Source organism: Xiphophorus hellerii, chromosome 17, assembly GCF_003331165.1.
Source record: "Xiphophorus hellerii strain 12219 chromosome 17, Xiphophorus_hellerii-4.1, whole genome shotgun sequence".
In the NCBI taxonomy this organism is placed as follows: Eukaryota; Metazoa; Chordata; class Actinopteri; order Cyprinodontiformes; family Poeciliidae; genus Xiphophorus; species Xiphophorus hellerii.
The window spans coordinates 2,168,303-2,196,199 of NC_045688.1; the positions used below are offsets into that span (position 1 = coordinate 2,168,303).

Genomic DNA, 27,897 nt, shown 5'->3' on the forward strand with positions numbered 1-27,897 from the left:
TAATTTAGTTGGACACAGAAAAGATTAAGAACTTAATTTAAAAGGTTCTGTCATCTATCACCTTTAATCTGAAAAGGATTGTAATAATAATACGATTGAACACTTTCAATGAAACTTGACATTTCAATCAAGACATATTTGACGGTTGCTTTCAGCTGCCACTCCTTCAGATACTGCATTGTTTTCCTGCCTGATGCAAATAAACACTTTGCAGTAAATTTATTTATCTCCAACTGGAAAAAACAACAATTTTTCCAGCCAGAATATCTTCGTTGGTTTTAGGTTTGGGTTGATGGAATATTCTACAATCAAGCTATTTTCTGAGCCATGTTGACAATTGATAATCTTCAAAATATCAACACATATTGGTAAAAACAAACCAATATGTTTTTACATATTCCTTCTCGTTTCTTTATGAACAACTGAAAAGAAGAATGCAAGATAAACAAAGGAGCTAAATATTAAATTATGAAGGTAATTTCTAACTTTTATTTGTCTATAAACATATTTCATTTTTGCATTGATTCTTGTATTTTTTCCAGTTTCCCAGAAAGTTTTCTTTAAATTTATATTCATCAAAAATACATATTTGTATTTGTATTTACAAGCAGTTCATTTAAAACTCAATATTTATAATTGAGTTTCACTGAGAAGTAGCTCCTGTAATGAGCTCAGCAGCTGTTTGCTATTTGCTGCTGGCTAGTCTGAAGGAGCTGAGTGGGGGAGGAGCTGCGTCTTGAAGGCGGAGCTAGGTCCACCTAGCTGACTGGTTGCCGTGGAGATTAAATGATTGTCAGACATCCATGAAAGAGTCAAAGCAAAACTCCATGTTTGTGATGAGGGAATAACTTTATAACATGATGATTTATGTGATACTGGCCCTTTAAATGAAAAGTCCTGACTGATGTCTGCGTTATTTTTCTGCGTGTTGAGTCGGAGGAGTGATGATCAGAGGAGCAGAGTTTCTGTCGCCGTCGTTCGGACCAGGACTGAAGAACGGGAAGAGTTTCTCAGAGAAGGAAAACCCGGTGAAGGAGTGAAGCAGAACCGCCGCTTCCACGTCATAAAACGACACCTGACCCTCCTCGTAATCCACAAACACTCGCACCCAATCCGGATTATAACCCACCGAGAGAGGAAGCGGCTTGCTAGCGAGCGCGACAAACTCCTTCCTGTTCTGGAGGCGGATGGTCCAGAAGCCGTTCTCCGGGCTCAGGTCCAGTTCGACCTTCCGGTTGACGGACTCCCTGGCGACGCCGAGCGTCCAGGCGGTTTTTCCTTTCACCTGGACGTCGTAGTGAAACCGCCCGCAGGAGAAGCCCCGCCTCCCCAGGACGCCGACCAAAGCTTCGAAGCGTTTGGACTGGTATGGCAGCGTCTTCCCGCCGTCTCCCAGCTGAACCCGTCTCCGATCGTCGGACAGCCGGAGGGCGGGATGCGCCGTGTCTGGGTCCAGATCGACGTCCACGGCGGAGCGGTGGAGGTTCTCCACCGCCGCGTCCTGCAGCGTCTGCATGGCGTTTCTGATGGTGTCCGTCAGCTGGTTGGTGGCGCTCAGCAGCGCCGTGCGGGTCAGGCCGTCGTAGACCAGCGGACACATCCTCAGCTGGGTCCAGTTCCTGGTGGCTGGGATGGCGTTCAGCGCCGGGAAGCTCTGCAGGAAGACGAGCGGATCGCTGGAGCGCGACAGCTGCTGCAGCTGCACCTGCCGCCGCCGCAGCTTCCCCACTTCCTGCTCCAGGTCGGCCATCAAACTCTGGCTCTGCTTCTCCCTCGCTCTGCGCTTCTCCTCGATCGCCCCGATCAGCTCCGCCTGCGCCGCCTCCAGCGTCTGGATCAGGGAGCTGAAGATCCGGACGCCGTCCGCCATTTCCCCGTCTGCAGCCTCTTCGCTCTGCTGCAGGGAGCGCTTCAGCTCCTGGATCTTCAGCCGCCGCTGCCAGATCACCTGCCGAGGTCACGTGTTTGGTAGAAAACGTTACTACAATCACTAACGATTCATGATTGAATCTGCACTACCTCAGAGTATTTTAAGCCTGGCGGGCCACCAGGCTTTACTTTCAGAAATATCCACATTTTTTGTACAAGATCTGGAGTTTGAAAAGTTGAAGATTTGCTAGAAAAACTCAGAAATTTTCAGATTAACCTCAGAAATGTTCGAGAAAAAAATTTCTGAAAGTCGTTATGAAACCAAAATATATTTTTTTTTCTCTAGTAAATTTCCTGGAGTAAATGTTTTCCAAAATACTCAAATTTTATGATTAACCAGAAAACTTGTAGAAAAAAATCCTGAAACTTTTGAAACTCAGAAATTTTCCAAAGTCTATTTTTTTGTTTACTTTTCAAACTGAGAAATTTCCAAAAATCCTTTTAGAAAATTTCTGAGATTTTCCTGGTAAATGTTCAACTTTATAGATTCATAAATCTTCTCAAAATTCTGAGGAAAAAGGACTAAATTCTATGACGGCGTATCTAGGAAAGGAAAGGAGGAGTAAATTTCCGCCAACAATTTCAGAAATTTTGAGAATAATCTTAGAAATTTACCAGAAAAAAATATTGGACATTTTTTCTACAAAATTGAGATTTTTGGTATAAATGTACTTCTTCCTTTTTTCTGTCTACAATGAGCTCAAAGTCAATTCTATGATGTCGAAACAGTCCAAGCTCAGAAATTTTCTAGAAAAAGTTTCAAAAGCCGAAAAGTTTAAACTTTTAAAACTCAGAAAGTTTCCAGGTTTATTTCTCGAGTTTTTTGGCAGAAATTTACTCCTTTTTCTATCTACGATGGCTGCACTGCGCCGTCGTATCATCCTGAGATTAAAGTAGGAATCCTGCATTATTTTGGTCCTAACCTGTAAAGGTAAAATGAATAAAGAACCTGCTGGATGCGGGCCTCCGTCTTGCTGAGCTCGGCCTTCTTCTCTTGGTACTCGTCGCTGAGCGGAACCAGCTGGTGGAGGCGGTGCGCGGTGGCGCCGCAGCGCCGGCAGATGCTAACCTGGTCGTTCTTGCAGAAGAGCTCCAGCGGCTCCTGATGCTCGGAGCAGACGCTCTCCGCCTCAGAGAGCAGAGTCTCGCCGCTGCTCAGGCTCTGATGGAGATGCAGGTTAGCCGTGAGCAGCAGCAGCAGCGCTAGCAGGGTAGCAGCTAGCAGCAGCCAGGACCTGGAGGTCAGCGGTTTGGGTCTGACTGGAGCTCCGCACGGCGCTTTCCTCGGCTCTGAGCTGCTTCCAGATTTCCTTCCTGCGCTCTGCCTGTACTGAACGGCCAGCTCAGATATGAAAGTATTCACACCCAGCTTGTGCTTCTTGTCCACGCGCTCCTTGCACATGGGGCACCGGCGCTGGGGGTCAGAGGTCAGGTGCTCCTGGATGCAGCTCCTGCAGAAGTTGTGTCCGCAGGGCAGCGTGACGGGGCTGGAGAACACGTCCAGGCAGATGCAGCACCACAGATGCTCCTCGCTCAGCTGGTAGCCGCCGGCGGCCAGCATGTCTGTCGGCGTCCAGGGAATACGGTGAAGTCAGGAATCCTGCACGGAAAAAATAAATCTACTGCTTCAAAGACGGGGGAACATATGGAGCGTTGGCCAGCGATAGGTTTGGTTTTCCATCGCAATAAATTTACAAATAAACCCTGGACTGTTTTATACGACGGAGTATTACAGCCATGATGAGAAAATACAAGAATAAAGTCAAAATAATACAAGAATAAAGTTTCAATAATACAGTTGTACAGTTATAATAAAACGACTTCACTCCTTTGTTATTTCTACTATATTCTCATATGACTTTGTTAGGTAAATTACGTATATTATTATCAAATATTTGTTGTTTCATGTGCCTTTATAATGTTCTTGTCTTATATGCCTTTATTTGTTTCATCTTAGCATAAAGAAAGTTTCTGTGTTGTTGAATTACTTTGATTCCTTTCTCAGAAGGCCTCTGAGGAAGAGCAGAGAACCGTTTTCAACATGTTATCCTTCAGCAGAAACCTCTGCATCCTTGACCTGTTAGATATAAAACCATCGCTGTGAAGACGTACAACTTGCTTTGTGTTATCCTGTGTCTGGAACAGAATAATCTAGTGTGTAGATACCATGTGTTTTGTTAGTGACTAGCATTTACGTTGCAATCATGTGACTGAAGTGTTTTCCCCGCCCCTGTGAGACGCTCTCTGTAACAGGGATCCTAACAGCAATAGAAAGGGAGAACGGACACATATGTTTTCAGAACGGAAGAGATGTGTGACTGAAAACATCTCTGGCTGTTCTCCTCGCGAGGACAAAAGAATCTAACTCTCTTGTCTTTCTTGTGTTTGTTAAATCTGTCTCAATAGGTGTTTAAACCTGACAGACTTGTAATTTTATTTATCTTTTATTATGGCGCGAATACTGTCTCATAATTTTGTATACAGTCACATTGATAACAAATGTCAGTTTAAAATTGTACAAATGTTCATTTCTGTGAAAACTTGTTTCACAGAGATGAACAAACGCAGTTTATTATTCAAACTGAGTTTGAATAATATCTTTCAGATGGGACTGGACATGAAAACAACCTTTTATTAACAATTCACACTAAAAGACAAACCAAAACAGTCAGATTGTAATATAAAATAACTCATAAAAAATCTAAATATTGTTTTCTGTCGTGTTTATGTTTTAAAGTAGATGGAAAACTCACGTCTGAATGGTTTCACAACAGCATTTTGAACGTTTCTGCTGCATTTATTCCAAAAAAAAAGATAAAAAACTTCAAATAACTCACAAACAAGCTACTAACATGTAATTCCTACATTAAAAAACTTTATATTGTAGTGTAAAACTTTCAGTATTCAACCTGCAAGAGAAGATTACAAGAGAATGCAGAAAAAAAAATTCCTCTAAGGGAATCTGAGAAAACAGAAGGTTTAGTTTTATAAACACTAAATTGTGCAGGTAGAATAAAAAGCAGCTCAGTCTGGTTGGTTTGTTGTCTCTACAGCAGCTGTAGCAGGACTCACCGGGCCGGAACCGGGCTGGATCCGGGTTGGAACCGGGCTGGATCCGGGTTGGAACCGGGCTGGATCCGGGTTGGAACCGGGCTGGAACCGGGCTGGAACCGGGCTGGATCCGGGTTGGAACCGGGCTGGAACCGGGCTGGAACCGGACTGGAACCGAGCTGGAACAGGGCTGGAACCGGGCTGGAACCGGGCTGGATCCGGGTTGGAACCGGGCTGGAACCGGGCTGGAACCGGGCTGGATCCTGGAAGAACTGCGCTCTTCTGACACAAGTCTGTCCTGTTTCAGGTCGATGTTCGGGAAGCTCCGCCCTGCCAGGAAAACAGATCCAGGGACAGAGATAAATCCACAATCAGTTTAAGTTTTATGGTGTTTGCACAGAATCACCTGAAATCTGAACTAAAGTTAAAGTGACTTTTGCTGCATTTATCCTCAGACTGGATAAGTTTCCATTTTGATTTGCCTGCTGCTTTGCTTTGCAATTTAATGTCATTTAAAAAAGAAATAATTTAATCGCTCAGATAGAACGGAAACAAACAATACATCAGCAGAGAGTTTATGTTCTTCAAGGAAACATTTAAATGCAGGAATAAGTTTTAAGTTTGATTTATTGGAAAATATTTTATTTTAGTTAAAACTTTGATTAGCAGATAAATGAGTTTATTTTGTTTAGTGGCCAGATCAGATGATTATGATAAGAAGTTAAAAGAGGAGAACAAAAACAGAAATGTTTGCTGTTGTAACAGTCACACACTCTTCTTCTAACCGAGTCGTAGACGAGAGATTACAGAAACAAAAGTTAAAACTTCACAGATAAGATCATCAGTTTGGTACAAACATGCCGAAAACCACAGAACAACTTACAGAACAAGAACGACGCAATATCCAAACCTGATAAAAAAACAAAACAAATTGAATTGAATTTGCTTGGTTGATTGCAGAGTTGTTTTGTTTGGTTCATGTATTTGTAGTTTTTAAACGACAGAAATGAGTTTTGGAGCCAACAGTCAGGATCCATCGAAGCATCGATCCAAATGTACATTTTTAGGCAAATTATTAATAGTTGATTAAAGCTGAAAGGATCTTTAGTCTCAGCAGCACAGTGGAAATTTTTTTATTTTGTTTTTACAGACATTCAAAGCAGCACCAAACATTTCTTAGATGACAAAACAGCCAGATCAGATAGATGTAACCGGTTTTTGGTTCAACCTCCTCCACCCATAGCAACAAGTCAGAAAACAAAAACCGTCCACACACAAAGCCTTCTCTCTCACAGTTTCAATATATGTTTTCATAGATTTACATTTCACAAATTGCTTCCTGTACAAACACATTTACACTGCCGAGAAAGGAAGGCGATTCTAAAATGGAAAAGTCAACAGATCGACTGCTAAGGCCGAACAGCAGGTGTTAAATATGTCATACAGACCAAACAGTTGCAGGTGGTTTAGCTGAGAAGTACCATTAAAATTTAACTAAAATATAATACGGCATGCCAGCAGATTCAAAAACATATTTAAAGATACGGCAGCATTCTGTTCATATCTCACTTATAACAAATGACCAATTACACAAAATATTGGAATATTTACTAAAGTCTTGTATCCAAAAGTAAAAGACTTTAGTAAAAGTCTTGTACCTTTCACTAAAGGTGAACGCCGTGTTTAAAACTTTGACTGATCCTGAGGTTCTTGGTGTTTTTTTTAGTTCCATGTTGCATAACTGCAGATGAGGCCTGGGATGTAGGAGGATGAGTAAATCGAGATGTTAGAATAATTATGTTTTGTTATCATTCTTACATAAGTAGTTACCAGTTTGCTTTTCATTTAAAGGTTTAGTATTAACACCCAAGAGAGGATGAATTTGCTAAAGTGTGTGAGACAGAGCTAACCTTTCTTTAACCCTTAAAACATGTTCATTGAAGATGGTCTTCTGAGAGTTTCCTTAGTTGTAAAACTGTGTTTGTGTGTGTTAGTTCCTGGGGACTCCTAATCTTATCAGCACCCCTGCTTTTGTTTAGTGTTAATAAAAGGCAAGTTCTACTGCAGCGGGTCAGAACACATGGTGAGCTGTTCGGAGGAGCAGTTCGCTGTGTCTTGTCTTTCTGCAGAAGCTTGGTTGAAAACTCATAAATGTCGTCTGTGGTTCTTTCTTTGTTTTTAGGTAAAGAAAATACCTATCATTTTGGTGCCGTGACCCGGATTCTCAACATACCCGTTCGCTGACTAGCCAGAAGAACTGTGCACGGCCAGAGACTACAGGACTTGGAAACAAAGTCCCGGGAAGTAACTTCTTCGCTGGGCCAGCGCCTAGGTCCGACTTTATTTGTCAGCAGAGGATTAAAGAGATCTGATCGGATAAGATAAACAGACAGAAATGTGAGCTGATAAGCACTCTTAAATCAGGTTGGAGTCCAAACTTAGGGTTGAAGTCCCATATAAAATAAAAAAATAATTTGGGTTGAAGTCCCAATGTGATTAACCCTCCTGTTATGTTCGTTTCTGAGGTACAGCAATAATGTTCGTGGGTCAAATTGACCCAAACAGTATCTAAAAGGTAGACACAGGGGGGGGGGGGGGGGGGGGGGGGGGCTGCAAATGTGTAAAGTGAATAAATTTTGAATTTATATGTAGAGTGCACCTATTAAGACAAATAGGAAAAGTTTCATGCAAAAAAAAAAAATAATAATATATATATATATATATATATATATATATATATATATATATATATATATATAGGCTGCACAGTGGCGCAGTTGGTAGCACTGTTGCCTTGCAGCAAGAAGGTCCTGGGTTCGATTCCCGGCCGGGGTCTTTCTGCATGGAGTTTGCATGTTCTCCCTGTGCATGCGTGGGTTCTCTCCGGGTACTCCGGCTTCCTCCCACAGTCCAAAAACATGACTGTCAGGTCAATTGGTTTCTCTAAATTCTCCCTAGGTGTGAGTGTGTGTGTGCATGGTTGTTTGTCCTGTATGTCTCTGTGTTGCCCTGCGACAGACTGGCGACCTGTCCAGGGTGTACCCCGCCTCTCGCCCGGAACGTAGCTGGAGATGGGCACCAGCAACCCTCCCGACCCCAATAGGGACAAGGGTGAACAGAAAATGGATGGATGGATGGATATATATATATATATATATATATATATATATATATTACGACTTTCCTAAAGAGGGACGCTTAAGTGTAAAAGAATTTTAACAGATGCAAAAACAATTTGATGAGAAATGGAATGAAATAATAAAAAGAAAAGAACATTTTTCTCAGAGAACAATGTTGTTTTTATGTATTGATTACTGGGTAGAATAATTCCAAAAGATTAAAACACCAACTTGGTGCTATGATCCTTTGGCTGTATGTCTAGAGGAGTCAGCGATCAGAGTTTGGTACCGACCTGGACTTTATCCAGCCTCACATCTCTTAGGATTAAAATGAGAGGAGGGCTGCTCACTGGCTTCACAGATTCAGCATTAAGGATCAACAAACTTAAGGTAATTCATTGATCTCTGATAAAATGTTTACACAGACTAAGTTCATTTAAATTTAAATTGACTTACATTCTATATTTTAAAATCTAACATGGCAAAGGATAAAAGAGACTACAGGTTTTACCATGTTTCCAAGGTTCAATCCTAGGACCCCTTTTATTCAATATTTATATGCTCCCACTAGCTCAGGTTATAACAGGAAATAATATTAGCTACCATAACTATGCAGATGACACACAGCTCTACATTACGATGTCACCAGGTGACCTTTGACCCCATCCAAAGGTCAGATGCTTAGAACAGATAAATGTGTGGATGTGCCAAAACTTTCTCCAGCTGAACAGAAACAAAACTGAAGTTATTATTTTTGGACCTAAAGAGGAACGGTCTAGAGTCATAGATCTAGAGTCATAGATCTAGAGTTATAGATCTAGAGTCAATGCACAGCTTCAGATATTACAACTAAAAACCAGCGATCAGCCCGAAACCTGGGAGTAGTGATGGACTCTGACCTGAACCTCCAGAGCCACATAAAGACAGTCACAAAGTCGGCCTTCTATCACCTGAAGAACATTTCCAGGATTAAAGGACTAATGTCTCAGCAAGATCTAGAGAAACTCGTCCATGCCTTCATCTTCAGTCGTATTGATTATTGCAACAGCGTCTTCACAGGTCTGTCCAACAAATTAATCAAACAGCTGCAGCTGATCCAGAACGCTGCTGCTGGCGTTCTCACTAAAACCAGGAAGATAGAGCACATAACACCAGTTTTAAAGTCCCTCCACTGGAGTTAATCTGTGACTAACTGAAAATCTGACTAATTTTTCTGTTTCTGTTGCTTTGAGTGTGATTATGAGAATAAACAAATTGTACTCAAGAACTGAGTAACTGATCAAATTATTGATTATTTAATAATAATAATTATAATAATAAATTGTCAGTTGGTTTGAAATGCAAGGTTAAAATAAACTTTGATATTTAGTAACTTGTTACTCCAAACTGATGATTGTGAATAAGAATAATATTTTTTAGACTAAAGTTTAAAACCTTTAATCTAGGTTTGATGATTGATGATCATTAAATTCATAAAGAAATACTGAATTAGAGGATTTGAGATTTTGGTTTAATTTCAGGATGGTCATTTTTGTTTAAAAAGAGTAAAACAATGTTCTGCAGAAGAGGCAACTCTGGGTTGTGCCATCTGTCAGGAGTAAAAGAGAAGTGAAACTAACAACATCAACATGTAAGATCTCTAACAAAACGCCTCTGCTAACAGCTCTCCTACAAACAATACAACTATGCTAGCAGTTTGTAAGTGTGCAGCGCAGACCATAGGAAAGGATGAGGTTCTATAATGAAAACAGATCAGCTGATCAAATGTTAAAAGAAGCAGCAACAGGATAACATGGAACTGAAAACTTCCTAAAGTAAGATGAAGAAGAACAAATAATAAATAAAAGTTCAATTCTTTCTTTGTATTTAGGTAAACAAAATTCCTATCACGAGAGATTTGCTTTTTGGATCTTTCTTCACCACAACAAGCCTTTCTAGGCAAACAAACTCGGTTTGTTTAGAAAGTCCGGTCCGTTTCCGGAGGTCTGAAAGCTAATCGGACCAAAAAGTGAACTCTGGTCGGTTTGAATCTGGACGCCAATCGAACCGGAGACCGCTCCAAAAGCAGGAAGTGCACTACAGCACAGGGAATTCTGGGTAAATACAACCAAAACAAACGTGTTAGCCTAGTGCTAGCGGGAGAAATGGCTAGTGGTCTTTAACCAAAGACAAAACGAAATCCTAAACACTAAAATCTACTTTTGTGTCGTCGGTTCACAGAATATTTTCCCAAAGGTTTCCAGATCGTCACAATGTTTTGTAAATGGGAGAACTTTGAGTCGTTTTTGAGTTTTTTACTGAAACTATCACTTTGTTTCATATGTTCGGCAGCCATCTTAGATTTTGGGTCTTAATAAACATTTTTAATTTTCCTACTTATGTTTTTGAAAGTGATTACGCTTCTTTAAACAGGTTAGGATAGAAATAAGAGCTAGAAAACATTTTCATACAATAATTCTTGGACAATATTTTAGTCAACTCAGTTTTGTCTATTTTGTTCAATGTTCTTAACCCTCTGGTGCATAACGGTCACTACAGTGGACAGCTGTTTAGAAGTCATTGTCTCCTAAATGCAGTGGCTTCTACGGTGGTATTGCATATCAGTCCTTAGAATGCTCTCTACTGCTCCCCTCCACTGAGGTTAATTCAGTGGCAAGTTGTTGTAACTACAAGTTAATGTCATCGGAGTCCAAGATGGCCGGCAGACAGACACAGTCAATGACCACTCCTGGAATATCCTCTCAATCCTTCTATTCTCGGAGAATTCTAGAGGTAAAAAAAATATGCTGACATGCAGGAGCATCTAGGTAACAATATTATTAACTTAGTTTGGAAAATTTTATTTCACGTAAGTAGGAAATTGCGATTAACCATGTGTCCACCACAGTGGACATCATGCATTGCTGACTATATTTTTAACATGAGTCATGTAGTTGATTTATCTTTCATTATAACTGTTTTGCTTGCAATTAAATTCATTTTGAGTATATCTATGTTAGTTTTAAAAATATAATTTTTTATTCAGATTATTTGTAGTTTGTGTTAGTAAAATTATAATTTTCTCATACTTTTAGACCACAAGTGCAGCAAAGAATAAGGAACACTATAGAATAGTCGAGGAAATTCCCTCTGACTCCTCTGATGATGAGTATAGTGACAGCAGTCATGAGGAATGGCTGCCAGAGAACACTAGAAATATTGGAGATACGGATGATGAAGGAGATGCAGACAGTCAGGATGCTGAAAGTCAAGATGATGAGGGCCAGGATGATGAAGGACAGGATGCAGATGGAGGTCAGCAAGATGAGGGAGCTGAGGAAAATGTCCACATGGTACCTGCTCAGAGAAATGTTCACAAGGGCCATACCTGCACTCAACCCCGCAAATATGTCTGGAAAGTCCAAGACAATAACTTTGATGGAGACTTTCCACCTTTTCTAGGAGAAAGGAGAGTAAATGTTGATGGAAGAGAACCAATTGATTTCTTTGGGTATTTGTTTCCCTTAGATCAGGGGTGTCAAACTCCAGTCCTCAAGGGCCGGTGTCCTGCAACTTTTAGATGAGCTTCTGCTGCACCACACCTGAATAGAATAATTAGGTCATTAGCAAGGCTCTGGAGAACTGATCTACACAAGGAGGTAATAAAGCCATTTCATTCCAGTGTTTTGTACCTGTGGCACATCTAAAAAGTGCAGGACACCGGCCCTTGAGGACTGGAGTTTGACACCTGTGCCTTAGATCTCATTGATGTGATAGTGCATAACACCAACATGTATGCGCTGCAGAAAGGGAAAGAAAATCTGGCAGTGACAAGCGAAGAAATGCAAAGTTTTCTAGGGATCAACATGGTCATGGGGTACATTCGGTATCCTAGGACACGGATGTACTGGTCAAGCCTTATCTTCAAAGCTTCTGTGGCCCGTGCACTGATCAATTCTGGCTCTGGTCAGCAAAAAAGAAAAGGAAGACCCAGTGGAGCCCCACCTCCAGCAAAGTGCAGAGCAGTGACCAAAGTACCCAGGGAGGTCAGGTTCAGCGCAGGAAGTCACTGGCCTTAGCTCACTCAAGTCAAAAATGCAAACAGATGCCACGATGCTGCATGCACAAGGAAGACCAAATACATCTGCATGCAGTGCCATGTGGCACTGTGCCCTGGATGCTTTGCCAATTTTCATGTAGCCTAGGAGTTAGGAAAATGAGTTAGGAGAGAAGTTAGAAGAGGAGTTGTTTGATGAAGATTGTTCTCTTGGTTTGGATTAACAGAAGGGCTATAGAATGTTAGAGTGTATGAAAGTATGTTCAAGTGCTTTTCAAAGCCCACAATGGAATATGAGGTCATGGATTTATGATCAAACTCAGATAAAATTATTCTTCAGTTAAGTTCATACTGTTCTATGTTGAGTGCTGAAGTGCATGTAGTCCACTGTAGTGGACATTTCTGTAACTTCCTGGAAAAATAACATTTTTGAAAAAAAAAGTTCATATTTGTTTTTTTATGCCCTAAGAAGAGTAAAAACACATTTAAAAAAAATCTTGACTCAGGGATTCATAATTCATGCATCAGAGGGTTAAATAAAAAAATTTATGATAAATGACAAATTAAGCATTAAAATCCATATAATCAACTCTAAAAAAAGGTAGAAACTGTGGCTTTACTGATCCATATTCCAACTATTTTGTTGATTTTAATGAAATTGTTTTTTATTATTATTTATTATCCAGCAGATTAAATACAAAAGCCCATTTTTGTGGCCACATGTTTTTTCAACTCGATAATTTTAGCCCTCATGTCCCAACCTGAACCCTGCTCTACCGGTTAGCGCTGGTTTCTGGCGTTACCATGGCGATTAATGCAGAGACTCCTCCCACTAAGCTGAATATTACATTAATATGCATAATGTTGGCTCATAATAATAAAATAATAAGTAATTCAGTATTCATATTGTACAGCAAAACGTTTTCCTTCCACTGAACTTTCAAAAGACATTATTGGTCAACTTTGATGGTAAAAACTGAATTTTTGGATTTTAAACAGCTTGAAATATATACATATGTTTTTTAATTTATTAAAACAAATGTAATTTTTTTCCTGCTGTTTTAAACCACTGAGATGAACCTCTTGGATCTCGACATCATGTTTGAACCTTTAAGGTTTCCAGGCTTTCCAGATGAAATTCCTGTGGGTTTAGCAGCATCTGAAGCAAATTGTCACATTTCCTGTAAACACTGCAGTGTGAATGAGTCACTGCAGCGTGAGGGCGTGTGTGTGGGTGTGTGTGTGTGTGATTGAATATAATTGGTTCCCGAGGGAATTCGAATTGTTCTCATTTTCTGCTGAAAGTCTAAAGTTTGTAGGAATCCAGGAGCAGAGACGGAGACGGACCAATCAGGCGGCAGCTAGAAGTTTCCACCAATCAGCACATTTCCTCCTAACAAGCCTCGTTAAGGAGACAGGAAGCCGACGGAGGCCCGGACCTTCCTGCAAATTAATCCCAGATAAATGAGACGTGAGCGCGGGAGCGCCGCGGCAGGATTAAAGCAGAATTAGCCCCGCCCCCTGGTTATCTGGGTCATGTGACCAGCCGTCAAACATGGAGGACAAACGGCCCAGGCTCCATCCATCCATCATGTTTTTAATTCTGAGTCGGTTCTTCTCAGCTGATCAGATCCTGCTGATGACCCTGTCGCCGCCAACCAGAGAGGGGATCCATCTTCAAAATGAACACCAGGGGGGAGGGGGGTTTATTACTGGAATCTGATTGGCTGCTGTACTTTCATATCTGCTCTGCAGCTTCAGTTCATATGTTTCACTTACAGACAGATGGAGAAAGATGGCTGAAAAGTAACCGTGGTTCCTGTCGACGTGTTGATATTTAGGCTGTTTGCTCTGCGGCAGGTCAAAGGTCAGGACTTTTGTTTGGCTCTGTGACTCAGATTGGAAAAACAGACACAAAGTGAGGAAAAACTGAAAAAAAAACCTAACAGTTTTTCTCCCTTTTCTTTGCTCCTTTGGGAATAAAAACAATAACTGCCATCCTGGCTTCTGTTCTGACTGATTGTGAAAAACTGATCACAATAAAAACATTTCAAATCAGTCGATATCAATAATTATTGATTCGTTTTTTTGTTTTAAATATCTGAAATATTACCAAACTGGTGGCGTAGCTTTTCCCGTTTTATTCAGTTTTCTCTCCAAGCCGTTGTTTTTTATTTTTAAGCTTTTTTGGTAAAACTTTAAACTGCTGCTGTGCCAGTTACTCAGCAGGCCGTTGCTAGGCAACCGAAAATTGGAGGGAACTTGAAACAGTTTGTGACCCGGAAGGCTGTTGCTAGGCAACCAAAGAGTGAGTCAGCTAGTGAGCGGCTAAAGCCTTCTAGAGAAATGATTGAATATTCAGTATATCTGATGTTTAGTATCAGATACAGAAAAACAGCTGAAAACGGAGCTGGAGTCATTTTACATTAATCAGTTATTCTAAATTAAGAGGAAAAATGCTAAATAAAAAATGAAGTCAAAGGAAAGACTTAAAGAGTTAAAAACTCAAATATGTTACCGTAAAAATTAACTTCAGAAACATCAGAATCAATCCTCTGGAGGAAAATAGCAGATTGTTCCTTTAATTGCACCTTTCTTAAACTTTAGACACACACTCCAGGTAGGAGGTGGAAGCTGTGAGGAGGAAATATCATTTATTTAATGTTTCATTACATTCTCAAAGGAGGCGAGAGACTCATTTATTCTCATCAGGAGAGCGGTAGTGAAACAGGAAGTCAGGAATTAACTCCATCAGTGTAACGATGTGGAGCTTTTACATAAAGTCTGATCGTTAGGATGCAGTTCTCCCTGCCACCACTGGGAGGCGCTGCATGTCTGTCCATGGCTTCTGCTCTCCTTTTGCTTCATCCCATTTCCTTCCTGTCATTTGTTTCAGTCTGCTGGTTTGAAGAGAAGAGGAAAGAAACGATCACTCTTCTTTTCTGTCATCATTTCTTAAACTTCCTGTCTACATTTTTGTCATCTTTGTCTTTAAATCCACCTGGTGCTTCACCTCCATTTTCACTTCTTTGTTTCAATATTAGCAGAAGGAAAACTTTCAGACTCCGCCATCAGCTCGCCATGTTCACTAAAAACCTCCTGCTTGTTCCAAGGTGCTAAAGGTTAAAGGTCAGCAGTGTCTGAAAGGGTCGATGTCCTGCCTGGTCTGGATGTTTCCTGGTTTAACACGACTGGACCAAACCAATGGAAGATTACCGGGCCTCTGCAGAACATTATGAAAAGCTGAGAAGTGAATTCAGTCACTTGAATCCGTTGTGTTGGAGAATGGAAACATTAGGACTGTTTTCCCTCCTGATGGGCAGGAACATTTGGTTCGATTGGTGAACAAAAGTTGCATCATCTGCTCCACCTCCAGCTACTGTGGTTCTCTTTCTCTTTGCTCTGAGTCAAACCAACCTGTTCCCCTCCTGGCCTGTGGGGGGCGCTGCACTGAAGGAAATGACATTAAAACCTCTGAAGACACCGAGCGCAACTTCCTTCTTCACCAAATGGAAACAAAATGGAGGCGTCAGATTTGAGGAGGATTTCTCTTGTTTTTGCCTAAAAACCATTAGCTATTCCTCCTGCTAGCGCTATGCTAACATCTTTTTTTTGGTTGTATTTACCCAGAATGCCCTACACTATAGTCCACTTCCTGCTTTTGGAGCTGAGCATTCACAGCTCACCAGCCGAACTGGACTTTCTAAACTTTCTGTTGTTGGATAAAAGTCTCATGTAAGATGAATCATGTCTGAAAAAGCTTCCCGCTCCAGCTGAGAACTGGCTTCTTCCTCATTATATTTATTTTCTTCATTTTATTTTGTATTGATTCACTTACTTCCTTCACCTCTATCTTCCATTCTTTTCCTCCTACTTCCTTGACCTTCTTGAAGCCTCGTTTATAAGAAAAACTCACTTTAAAACGAAGATAAAGTCATTTTTCTCCTTTTTTGTCATCCTTCAGATTATTTTCCCTCATCTTCTTGGGCTATATTTTTTTGTTTCGTAATCTGTCATTTCACCTCATCTTCCTCGTCTCTTTGTCCCCAGATTAGAAATCGAACTTCCAGCAGATAGATGGATGAGTCTGAACAGATGGGTGGCCTACTTTCTGCCTCTCTCCTCCACCTATCGATCTGTCCATCCTCCTATCAATGATCTATCATGCATCCATCAGTCTTTGTAAAACAAGGTGAGGAAGAGGAGGGTCGACCTCTGCTGTAGGTTCTTCAGTTTGATGCAGAGTGAAAGAGTTTGGGTCTAATTTTGCAGCCAGAGATGTTATTTAAATTCCTGTTGAAGCATAAAGCGCCAACTCATCACTGCTTCATCAAGTTTCTAAAATTAAGAAAAGATCACAATTACAGAAACTGAAAATAACTTTCAAGTCTTTCTATTTTACAGTTGGATTCAGTTTAGGAAGAAACTAAATGTTTTCCAGTTTGTAGACAAACATTGGGGTGCCATTAATCTCCACGGGAATATTTCTTCCAATTCCTTTATTTTTTAACATTTAAATGTCCTCTGATGATGTGCCATTAATTTTGCATCATTTAATACTTTGCAGATCTTTCTGTCTCTGCTCTGAGTCAAACCAACCTGTTCCCCTCCTGGCCTGTGGGGGCGCTGCACCAAGAACCACTGAAGGAAACAACATTAAAACCTCTGAAGACACTGAGAGCAACTTCCTTCTTCACCAAATGGAAACAAAAATGGAGGCATCAGATTTTAGCAGTCGTAGGATTTCTCTTTAGTCTTTGGCTAAAGACCACGAGACATTTCTCCTGCTAGCGCTAGGCTAGCATGTTAACGTTGGTTGTGTTTACCCAGAATGCCCTGCGCTGTAGTCCACTTCCTGCTTTTGGAGCGGGCTCTGGTCCAGTTGGCGTTCAGATATTCATCCAAACTGAACCAAAACACTTTAACCGAACCCAGACTGAGGTTTGTAGGCTCCAAAAGCAGGAAGTGGACTACAGCACAAGGTATTCTGGGTAAATGCAACCAAAATAAACAAGTTAACCTAGGCTAACAGGAGAAATGGCTCGTGGTCTTTAGCCAAAACCTAAAGGGAAATCCTACGACTGCTAAAATCTGACGCCTCCATTTTTGTTTCCATCTGGTGAAGAAGGAAGTTGCTCTCAGTGTCTTCAGAGGTTTTAATGTTGCTTCCTTCAGTGGTTCTTGGTGCAGCGCCCCCACAGGCCAGGAGGGGAACAGGTTGCTCAGAGGGTTTGGTTTGAGAAAGAGAACCACAGCAGCTAGAAATATAACAAATGTTTTAATTTTGGTCCCAAATCAAACCGAGTCTACTGGACTGTCAGGGGGAAAACAGCCTGAGTTGATTAATTAATATTTATTTATTCTTTATCATCTTCTTCTTAAGTTGTACCTCTATCTGATCCACGTTTATTTACTTCCAACAGAAGTTGTACAGAACTTTCAAAAACAATTATGTGCATCCAGCAGCTGGTTGAGCCGCTTTGTTACAGAAAACATTTTATTTCCTCACCTCGTTTCCCTGGGAGACAGAAAGTGTGTGTGCGTGTGTGTGTGTGTGTGTGTGTCAGTGGCAGGTAATCGGCTCAGCTCAGAGCTCTCAGACCTGTCCCGGGGGATTGTGGGTGTTTTTGTGCGTCAATTCACATCAAGTTCAACACACAGAGAGTTCAGCACAGTTACATTCAGGTCAACACGCGCGCTGCGGTTGGTGTGTGGGTGTGTGTGTGTGTGTGTGTGGGCGTGTGCGGGTGTGCGTGTGTGTGTGTGTGTGTGTGTTGCTTCCCCCGGGTGTATTAATCATCCCGGTGCGGAGCGGCACTCGGCCGGAGCGCTGCAGAAACACCCGACTGTGTCCACCGCCGTGTCAGCTGGCTGCCAATCACCAGAGTGACCACCTACAGTCCAACACTTCCTGCTCTCACCTTCCTGTTTCTACTCCTTTATTTATGATGAAGCTTCATATTTAACCGCCAGCATGATCTAGATTTCAAACTAATGACTGATGCTGTTTTCATGTGTTTCAGATTTTAAGGTCACTGATTTTCAACTGTCAGCTGCAGCAGAAAGACTTTTATAAAATACAAATATTTTCCTTTCACTAAATCTCAGCTGAAAAAAGAGAAAAACAGGAAACACCCTGGACACGTTGCTCATTTCAGGGATAATAATAAACTATTTAATATTAAAAACATATAAAATATATCATACAGACTCATCACACTGCAAAACCACAATCCTACTACGTGTTTTTGTCAAATTTCTAGTGAAAATATTTTGAAATGGGACAAAATTAACTTACAAATATTTTTAAGAGCTTCTTTTAAATCAATAATTTATGAGTATTTATAAAAGTACTACTTCCACTGATGATACTTTTACTTATAACTTTTGAAAAATGTCTTGCTAAAAGTGAAATAATCTGCCAGTGGAACTCGTACTTTCCATAATGATATTACTTAAAAATGGGTCTCAAAATAACAATATTATGATTTATGGCAATAAAGTCCGAGATAATTTATCATCCAGCACAATTCGTGTCTCATCGTGCAAAAAATGATTTTAAAATGGGTTTAATTCAGTTTTCATTGAGATTCGTACCAGAAACAGCAAAGAAACTCTAAAATCCTGGGATCAAATTTACAGCTGAAAACATTCACCATGTTTTCTTAGCATCACAAAATGACAATATTTGTAGTTTATTTGCGGAAAAAAGTCTAAGTTATGACAAGATTGAAGCAACAGGAATACTGAGATTGTTTTGCACCAAGATAAAATTCCAGAGATTTCAGAGGAAACATTCAGGCTCAGTTTCCTCAGAATAAAAACGAACTTTCGCTTTCTGCAATCGGTCCTGGTCCAGATCACCAGAACTCGTTTTAATAATAGTTTGGATTCCTTGTAGTTTGCTAACCGAGTCCAGCGAGTTTTTAAACATCCTGACTGACTCTGCTCTCCCACAAAAGAAAAGTTGAAACCCTCCGGAGTGCATTAAGACCGTCGCTGGGCCGCTTCATATCCTCTCTGAGACGCTGCAGCCTGGGAGCCAACGAAGACGGATAATTACAGGAAGAGACGGCGGAGAAATCAAAGAGCAGCGGCGGCGACGTTCATCCATAAGTGATGGTTCAGATGATGTTTAAACACTTTGAGCAACGAAATACGGCTCACATTTAATGTGAATTAGAGAAGCGTAAAGCCTTCTGTTTTTATCCAGCATTAAATATGAATAATCATCCTTCATCGTCTTCCTCCAGAATGCTGCAAGGTGGCGATTCACTCTTCATTATTAAGAACTTATGATGAACAAGCCGCCAATTTCTGCTGCAATAATAAAAGAAAACCAGACGACTGATTTATTTATGACTGCAGGTAAAAGTTGGAGGAAGTCTGAGTTCAGGAACCAGAAGAGGTGCAACAACATCAGGCGCCGTTTGTAAAGTTACACAGGTAAAAAAATTAACAGCTGTAATTTGGGTTACTTAGCATGTAATGACAAAATTTTTTTTAAAAATAACATGTTTACAACAATCATTTTTAAATGTCATGAGCTAAACATTTAATTAGAAAGATAAATATTTACTATTTATCTGAACATTAAACTCCAAATTAAATATTTAGCTTTTTAGCAGCTAGCTCTGTTAGCTTGTAGCTAAATATTTACTTATAAATATACTAAATATTTAGCTCTAGTTTAAATATTTAGCTGCATGTAAAATATTTAGTTAGAAAGATAAACATTTAGCTCGGAGCTAGCTAAATATTTACCTAGCTCAAAGCTGAATATTTAGCTAACATGCAAATTCACCTAACAATAAGAGGAAGCAGACTATCAAAATAAAAGCTGGGTCTTGCGAACATTTATAGAAACTCCTCTCATATATACAGTACAGACCAAAAGTTTGGACACACAGTTGTGTCCAAACTTTTGGTCTGTACTGTATATTAACAGCCTTTAAAATGTCCTTTGGTTCAAGCAGAAATTTTGTTCAAGGAAAAAAATGATGATTCCAACGATGAGCATTTTGAAACAATTCAGAATTACAAATCTGCCGCAAGCAACAAGAATAAGGAGGAACAGAATTAGGATTTTGTATAAATCAAAGCCTTCTATTAGTCAAACAGTAGCTTATGAAAGTGTGTGTGTGTGCGTGTGTGTGTGTGTTTCCAGCTGTATAATGGATCCTCTGTCATGGCTGCCTCCAGGTCAGTTCCCTCCAACCTCCCATTCATCTTCTTTGCCTCCCTGCAGGAGGCGTATTGTTGACTTCATTCTGCAGAAACCGCAGCAGCAGCTTCACTTTAATCCAGCTCTGACTCATACAGACTGGATGATGACTTTTTCTATATTTTATTACCATCTCAGCTTGACTGTGTCCTGCTGAGAGCTGTGATGAACATGCTGAGGCAGTCACAAAGTGATGCAACATAGCCTGTTTGATTGCTAATGAGCCACACGCTGCTAAAAACTGCAGGGAACTGACCAATACGGCAAGCTTTTACAGTCAACAACCAGAGAAAATTCAGCTGGAGAAGTTCTAGCATCTAAATCTTTCTGACAAAATGTAACTGGGATGTAAAATGAGAAGCTATAGAAACAAGAAGTAAATAAAATCCCCAAGAATGTCAAATTAAATACATGGATTCACCATTACGGAGCCAGTTAGCTTCACACAACCAGAAAGGTAGCTTTGTTAGCTTATAGGGTTGGGAAAACTTTAGTAGATCTGATTAGCAGTTTCTATTAGCTAATATAAACATAGCTAGCACCAGCTTCTGCATAGAGACAGATTAGCAGATTCTGTATTTTGTATTAAGCTAGGTTAGCTTATGTATCCTTTAGCAGGTTTTATTAACCTGCACAAAGCTATGAATATAATACCAAAACCATTTAGGGTTATCTTTTATGTAATTAACTGAATAAACAGATGTAGCTTTCATTAGTTGGGAGTTAGCTATATAGCTTGTTTACTCTGCTAACAGTTTCTGTTAGCATAACTGGAGCAAACTAGATTAGCAGGTTATTTTCAGGCTCCATTAGCGAATACTGGGATGAGATACTTCAGGGTGCTAGCATCATTCCATTATGTTGGATATGGATAGGGTGACCAGACGTCCTCTTTTTCCCGGACATGTCCTACTTTTCAGACCTAAAAAGATGTCCGGGGGGAATTTAAAAATCGTCCGGGATTTTGGTCAATTGCCTCAAAACACATTACATAGCTTACAGTGCATTGTAGGGCACTGCGCTGCGTGTAACGTAATCCCTGAGCCGCGTCAGTGCGGGCAGCACTCCCCCCCCCCAAGGTGTTCTGGTTTCCCAAGCACCCCCAACCCCCCTCCCCGGTCCAAAGTTTTCTGGTTTCACCACCCCCCCCGCAGGTTGTCCGGGTTTTCCCAAAGTCAAATATGGTCACCCTAGATATGGAGCAACCTAGCTTAAATACCTGTTAGCAATTGTATGGTGCTAACTTAGCAGATTTTGTTCAGTTTCCATTAGCTTGTATGCTACTACCAACTTCCATGTTCTGTTAGCTTGAAGTTAGCTAATTCAGTCTCATTTGGTGGTATAGTGCTAACAAACTTAGCAGATCCTATTAGCAGTAGTTATTAGCTGCGGTTATGCCTGGTACTTGTCTGTTAGCCTGTTTGTTGTTAACCTGTTAGCATAAGTGGCTGCCTCAAGCCCCTCAAAACACAGAAGCACATTATATTTAATGATTAATTTGTAGATTATTTTGTACTACAGGATGTTTTAGGTGTGTTCATGTAGCATCGACAGCTAACACGAAGCAGTAAATTAAATGAGGATTAGAGCAGATCAGTTAAAGTATGAGAGAAAAGTTGATAAACTTTTCAGTTACTGTGATTTTGTGATTTATTGTTCATAGTTAAATATATGTTTGCAGATTTGTATCAAATAAATATACATGTTTACGATCATAGCTGCATAGCTGGACATATAATTTAGATTCTGTGGTGTTTTATTTATAAATCAGGTGTTTCAGATCTAAACTGGTTTCTGCAGTGGATTCCCCTGATACTCTGGATTTAAAAATGTTCCCAATTATTTCTCCCTTCTGCCAATTTCTTGTCCTTTAATCTCTTTAATCTCCCGCTATTACCATAAATCCATACATTTGAGCTGCTTTTAATCAAAAGTGGCGTTTTTTCTAAATTGACACTAAATGTGAAGAATTAAGAGTCTGGTAAATTTTTATAGAAGTTTGTTTCCTCGTCTGGTGGTCAACCTTGGCAATCCCCCTGTGATTACCTCCGATTCAGATTAATTAGATCTCATTCATCTTTTCCCTCAAGAAGTCAAGGACACACACACTTTATGTTCACAAACGAACATAGTGGGAGTTTCTCCACACATCTGTCCTTGTTATTACCAACTATTACTTTGATTATGATTCATATCACGTTCATTTGGAGCAGCTTGATATAAAAAATAGATTTCTCCATTCTTATAAATCAAATGCTTCCTCTTTGATTTGGGATTATCTGTAAGCTAACGTGGCAGATAGCAGGTTCTGACCAACGACAGCGTCTAAAACCCAAAGAGTTGTTCTGAGATCAAGCTGCAGATCTGCGTCTCGTATCGGCGGCTGAGCCATCCATCAAACTGCAACACGGCATCCATCATCGACAGGAGAGATACAAGAGGCAGAACAGACAGATCTGTCAGAGAAACGGACGAGAAGGAGAAGATGATGGAAAACAGGAAATGAAGAGGAGACGCGAATAAAAAATGAGACTGGGAAGAAAAATGGCTCTTCAGGGGAGAAACTGGAAGAGAAATGAGAGGTAAATGAAGAAAAGAAATGAGGTGCAGCAAAAATAAAAATAAAATATTTTACACAACTATAATGTAGAAACGACACCAGGAAGAAAAGAAAAGAGACAAAAAAGGTTTAAAACTTGAAGGTAAAAAACAACGAGGATGGAAACCGATTAACATCTGAGTTAATCGATTACTAAATTAGTTGATTATTTCAATAATCGATTTATGAATCCAATTAATCATTTCAGCTCTAAACTAAACGCAGAGACATTTCTAATAAAGTCTTAGAGAATCAGCGAGAGCCGTAATGATCCACTAACGAAAATAAAGCTGAGAACGAAACCAATCCTGACTGGGACGAGTTAGAAAAAAGACAGAAGAAAGAGGGAAAGAAAAAAAATGAAGGAAAAAAGAACAAAAAGTAAAACGAAGAAAAAAAATGAAAGAAAGATAAAGAATGGAGAAGGAGAAAAGGAAGACAGAAAAATAGAGAAAGACTGCTGATGACCTAGTGACTTGTTGTGTAAACCGACCAATCAGAGACCAACAGGAAGTGACAAAGTTCATAAGAAGTTGCTAAACGTCTGCGGCGTCCGCAGAGAAAACATCAGGAAATCACACCTTTCACATTTAACTGCAGGCAGGAATAAAAAAGGAAAGAAATGATTCAGGGAAGAGTCTCTCTCTTTGTTCCTGTCGCCATCAATTATTCACGCCACATCAACACCATCATTTTTACTTCTTCACGCCTCAAACAAACCGATACGATCGCTGCTCCGCCGCGGTCATTTGTGAGAAAAAAACCAGAACTTCACGCTCAGTCAGAGGTGCTCATTAGCTTCTGTAAAACGCTGCAAAACAAGCCTGAGAGGAGCTGCTGCTCATACAAATCACAGCGCCGACATGAACTGCCTCCAGAGACCGACACTGACAGCACTGGTGGTAAACAGGATGGTTAATGTGTGAATATGAAGGGAGTCAATATTCTGATTGGAGGTGAGGAATTAAAATCAGCTAGAGGGAGACGGAGCGCCAACAAGACGTGGCATCGATTTTTCTGTTTGGCCAGAGGAAGCTGCTCACGCGGCGCTTCGTCTGCAGGTAGAGATCATCGGAGGAGGTTTGAGAAACCCGGAGGAAACCAGAACACACAAACTGACTCACCTTCAACAATATGAGAGCATCAGCAGAGCGCCTACAAAATGGCCGCCCTCTTGAATCTGCAAGCAGAAATAAAAACTATAAATAATGTATAAAAACATGCGACAGAGTCTGATTAAGTCATTATTTTAAAGTTTCTGCAGTTTAAGACTTTATTAATGCAGACTTACCAAAAGTCCTCAAAAACTAATTTAAAAAACTATTTAAAAAAGAATCAGCATGAAACAAAATGTCAGTAAATAGTTTATTTATTCAGATCATATTTCACATGAAAACTGGAAACAAACCAACAAACCAACAAAACCAACGAAGATCCAAAAGAATCGAATAAAAACTGCTGGATCATCCATCCATCCATCCATCCATCCATCCATCCATCCATCCATCCATCCATCCATCCATCCATCCATCCATCCATCCACCCCCCCATGATAAGGACACTCAGGTAAATTGGTCCAGAACAATTTCCAGGAATTAAGACCAATATGGTTAAACACGGTGGTGGCAGTGTGATGTTCTGGTCTCCTTTGCTGCTTCAGGATCTGGTCCAGTCACCATTTACATACCATCAGAAGAAGAAACCAGTTTCCATTGGCTAACAGATGGTGACATTCTGTCCTTCTGATCCATCCTGACTAGTTTTGATTCAACATTTCATGATTTTATTGGAGATTCTGGTAAAATTGAGACCAGAGGACCATAAACCTGAATGAATGGGATGAATTTAAATGTATTTTTTAAACAACTTTATATTCATTAGTTTGGTTCTTAAAGAAGTCTTCAGTTTTTGTCCAGAACACAGATTAATGAGTTTCCAGCTCTAATTTGTCTAAATATCCATCTACACACATTTAAATTATGTTCATTCACATTCATATACTGGCAACTTAACCTTTAACCTAAACCAAATTTTAATCTGGTGTCTGCCTATTTACATGAGACGAGCCTTATATCCACTGAAAGCGCCGCTCTGAATTATTCATGGCTTTATCTCATTGGCCAGTCAGACTTATTCATATATGGTGCTAAGAGTGGAAATATGCCGTCTCTTCTTCTTGGCATCTGGGTTTTGCACCAACATTTAAGGCTGGAAGTTCTGAGAAAAGGGAATATTTTCTGCTTGTAAATCAATAATGATAATAATGATGTGAAGCTAAAGCTTGTACTTTTAGAGAAAGACTTTAAGATTAGAATACAAACGCTAATCCAGATTATGTGAAACTGAAGTTACCACCAGACATTCTGTTGGGATTCTGCCTGCCTTGCGTCAATCTGGTTGGTCACCAACCAATCAGACCAGACTTTGTTTTGCTGATTTCAGAGTCTCAGGGTGAAGAAGGCTGATTAGGTTTTAGGAAAGGTTAAAGGTCAAACAACCAACGCGCGGTGATGTGGTTTCAGGTAATTCTTGAATTGTAAGAAAAGTTGCTCTCTGGTACGGGTTTGAGTTTTACCAATGGAACAGGACGACTTTGTGACAAAAGGTAACTTTTCATCGGAGTACCTCAGGGTTCCATTATTGGGATCCTTTTACATGATTCCTCTAATTCAGATTAATAACAAGATTAGTTATCATAACTATGCAGATGATACTCAGCTCTACATTAAATTTCACAAAGTGACTCCAAACTCATTCAATCATGAACAAATGCTTAGATATTGTAGGTATTATTGTTATATTTTCAATATTATGTGACTTTAAAGCCATTTGTGTCATCTCCTTCTCAATTATGAATTAACTGTAATTAACCAGATTATTTGAAAAGCTTCAGTGTCTCAAACCACACATACCTCTGGTTTCTGTAGTCATTAAATAAAGAAGCAGACTGAAAACACAAAGCGGGTTGAAAGAGCATGTTGCTACACGCTTTAAGAGTTTTTGATTAGTTTAGTGGGTTAATCATTGAGATCAAGTTAATCAATGATGCCTTGAATAGTAACCAACTAAGAAACATGTTTATTTTTATTAGAGATTATTGCTGTTAGTTCAGCTTTACTTCTGCACACAGTTTAATCTGGAAATAAATCCACAAGTTCACCAACAAAAGTGACTTTTAGCCTTGGCGCCAGAGAAAACAGTAAAAAAGTAAAGTCTAAATTAGTAAAAGAAAGTTTTTTACTCAGCTGCAAGTGCTGTTAACCAAACCTAATCCATCATCATTAACATTAACTCACAAAGAGAATAAATCATTACCATGAGAAAGAGAGGAATAATTAATAAAACTTGATTAAATGCTTACAGTTTGTTTTCCTCTGCTGCGTTTCTGTGCGACATCTTTCCCAGCCTGACAGTTTGTTCTGAAGAAAGAAACAGGAACGTCCCCATACCAACAGAAACTTTAGGTTGTCACGTCAACACAGTATGGATGGCAGTCAAGCTGACATGTCGGCTATGTTTATGTAGCTTGCATTGGTTTTTAATGAAAAGAACATTTATTTTCTGATGACAGGAGAGATGACAGGAGAAGGGCGTGAACACATAACTCCTTAAGCCTTTAAACTTTAGTCAAACAAATTCTCAGAAGTCGTGTTTTTAAAACTAGCACAACAAGAAACACGTGAAACGGCTCAGCTCAGGTCTTAATGTGACATTTTTGGAGAAATGTTCTGGTTTTACCTGTTTCTAATGTATACAAATATAATCCAGAGGAAACAAATTCTACATTTATCCAACAAAGACGAAATGAAATGAGAAAAGTTGTGAATGGAAAACTACAATAATATAATATATATCACAAATGAAACAAAGGTAGAGGCGGCTCTAGAGCCTGAGGCCAAAGTTCAACAGGGAAGATTGAAGCAGCGTCCTCAGGGCTGGGCGTTCCTCCTGCCTCTTTTGTGTGTTTTTAAATCTTACTAACAATAAAGCACTGACTGGAGTTTTGGTTTCGTTTGTCTGCAAAATTTTATTATTTCCTAGATTTCTGCTTATCTATCTCTTTTTCTAGCTAATTAATAGCTAGCTGTTATAGCTAGATAGCTATTTATCTAACTATCTAAGCTATAGACAGCTATAACTAGCTAGGTGAGTAGATAGATAGTCAGATAGATAAGTAGACAGATAGCTACCTATATTATTAGTTAGTTAAATAGCTAGATAGATAGCTAGACATATAGCTAGACAGTTAGTTAGCTTAGAGAGTTAGATATCTAGCTTGCCAAACATATAACTAGCTAGATAGATAGCTAGCAAGCTCGACAGCTAATTACATAGCTAAATAGCTAGATAGCATCCAGCTAGATTGATGCTTTATCCTGAGGAAATTTTGAGTGAATATCCAATAGCCCACAAAAACATCAGCAAAACCGTAAAACATACATAAATGCATTATTATGCAACAATAAAACAACATTAAAATGTTTCTTTCAACATCTCCTTGTAACAACATGCAGTGGTGGGCACAGCAAACTAAAAAGCTAGTTCTGCTAATGCTAAACCACTATATCAGCATGGTGTTTAGCAGAAGCTAATACTAAAGCGCTAATATCAATCATGTTGATACCCACCATAGGTGTGCTACAACACAGTACTAGTAAATAAATCTGAATTAACGTTTCATCTTGAGTATCTTTGCATTTCCATCAGTGGTGCTGATGTTTTTTAAAACACGATCCGAGTCGAGAAATGACCAAACTTTGCTTTCCAGATCAGAAAGGCTTCTTCATTGTTTTATCATCTTGTCTAAAACCCTTTTCCTCATCAGCTTTAAACCCAAAGTGAGAGATCAGCCACTGGTTTTATACTTTAGCTGCGTATTCTTTGAATTGTTGCATTTATTTAATGCTCAGCCTTGGTTGAAGTTTAACATAAAACTGCT

General features: G+C 39.8%; 1 protein-coding gene across 3 annotated transcripts; it reads right to left on the bottom strand.

Annotated features, from left to right (window-relative positions):
* Positions 1-542: 542 nt before the first annotated feature.
* On the bottom strand, positions 543-26,424 carry LOC116737070 (E3 ubiquitin-protein ligase TRIM39-like). 3 transcript variants are annotated; one of them, XM_032590032.1, is made up of 5 exons: positions 26,320-26,424; positions 24,083-24,138; positions 5,057-5,310; positions 2,879-3,529; positions 543-1,948 (listed from the first exon to the last, which is right to left on the bottom strand). In XM_032590032.1, exons 4-5 carry the CDS (start codon positions 3,488-3,490, stop codon positions 914-916), a joined length of 1,647 nt encoding a protein of 548 aa, XP_032445923.1. In that variant the 5' UTR covers positions 3,491-3,529; positions 5,057-5,310; positions 24,083-24,138; positions 26,320-26,424; the 3' UTR covers positions 543-913. The 3 variants fall into 3 exon arrangements, with proteins under 3 accessions (XP_032445923.1, XP_032445924.1, XP_032445922.1); XM_032590033.1 differs by lacking the exons at positions 24,083-24,138; positions 26,320-26,424 and adding an exon at positions 7,214-7,417; XM_032590031.1 differs by lacking the exons at positions 5,057-5,310; positions 24,083-24,138; positions 26,320-26,424 and having other exon boundaries at positions 2,879-3,785.
* Positions 26,425-27,897: the final 1,473 nt, after the last annotated feature.

What these genes read in the sequence shown, in the direction of transcription:
- LOC116737070 (XM_032590032.1), bottom strand. Translation starts at nt 3,490, where the DNA reads ATGCTGGCCGCCGGCGGCTACCAGCTGAGCGAGGAGCATCTGTGGTGC. An exon ending in CGGAGGCCCGCATCCAGCAG is followed by an intron (nt 1,949 to 2,878) that starts GTTCTTTATTCA and finishes TGACCTCGGCAG; the next exon opens with GTGATCTGGCAGCGGCGGCT.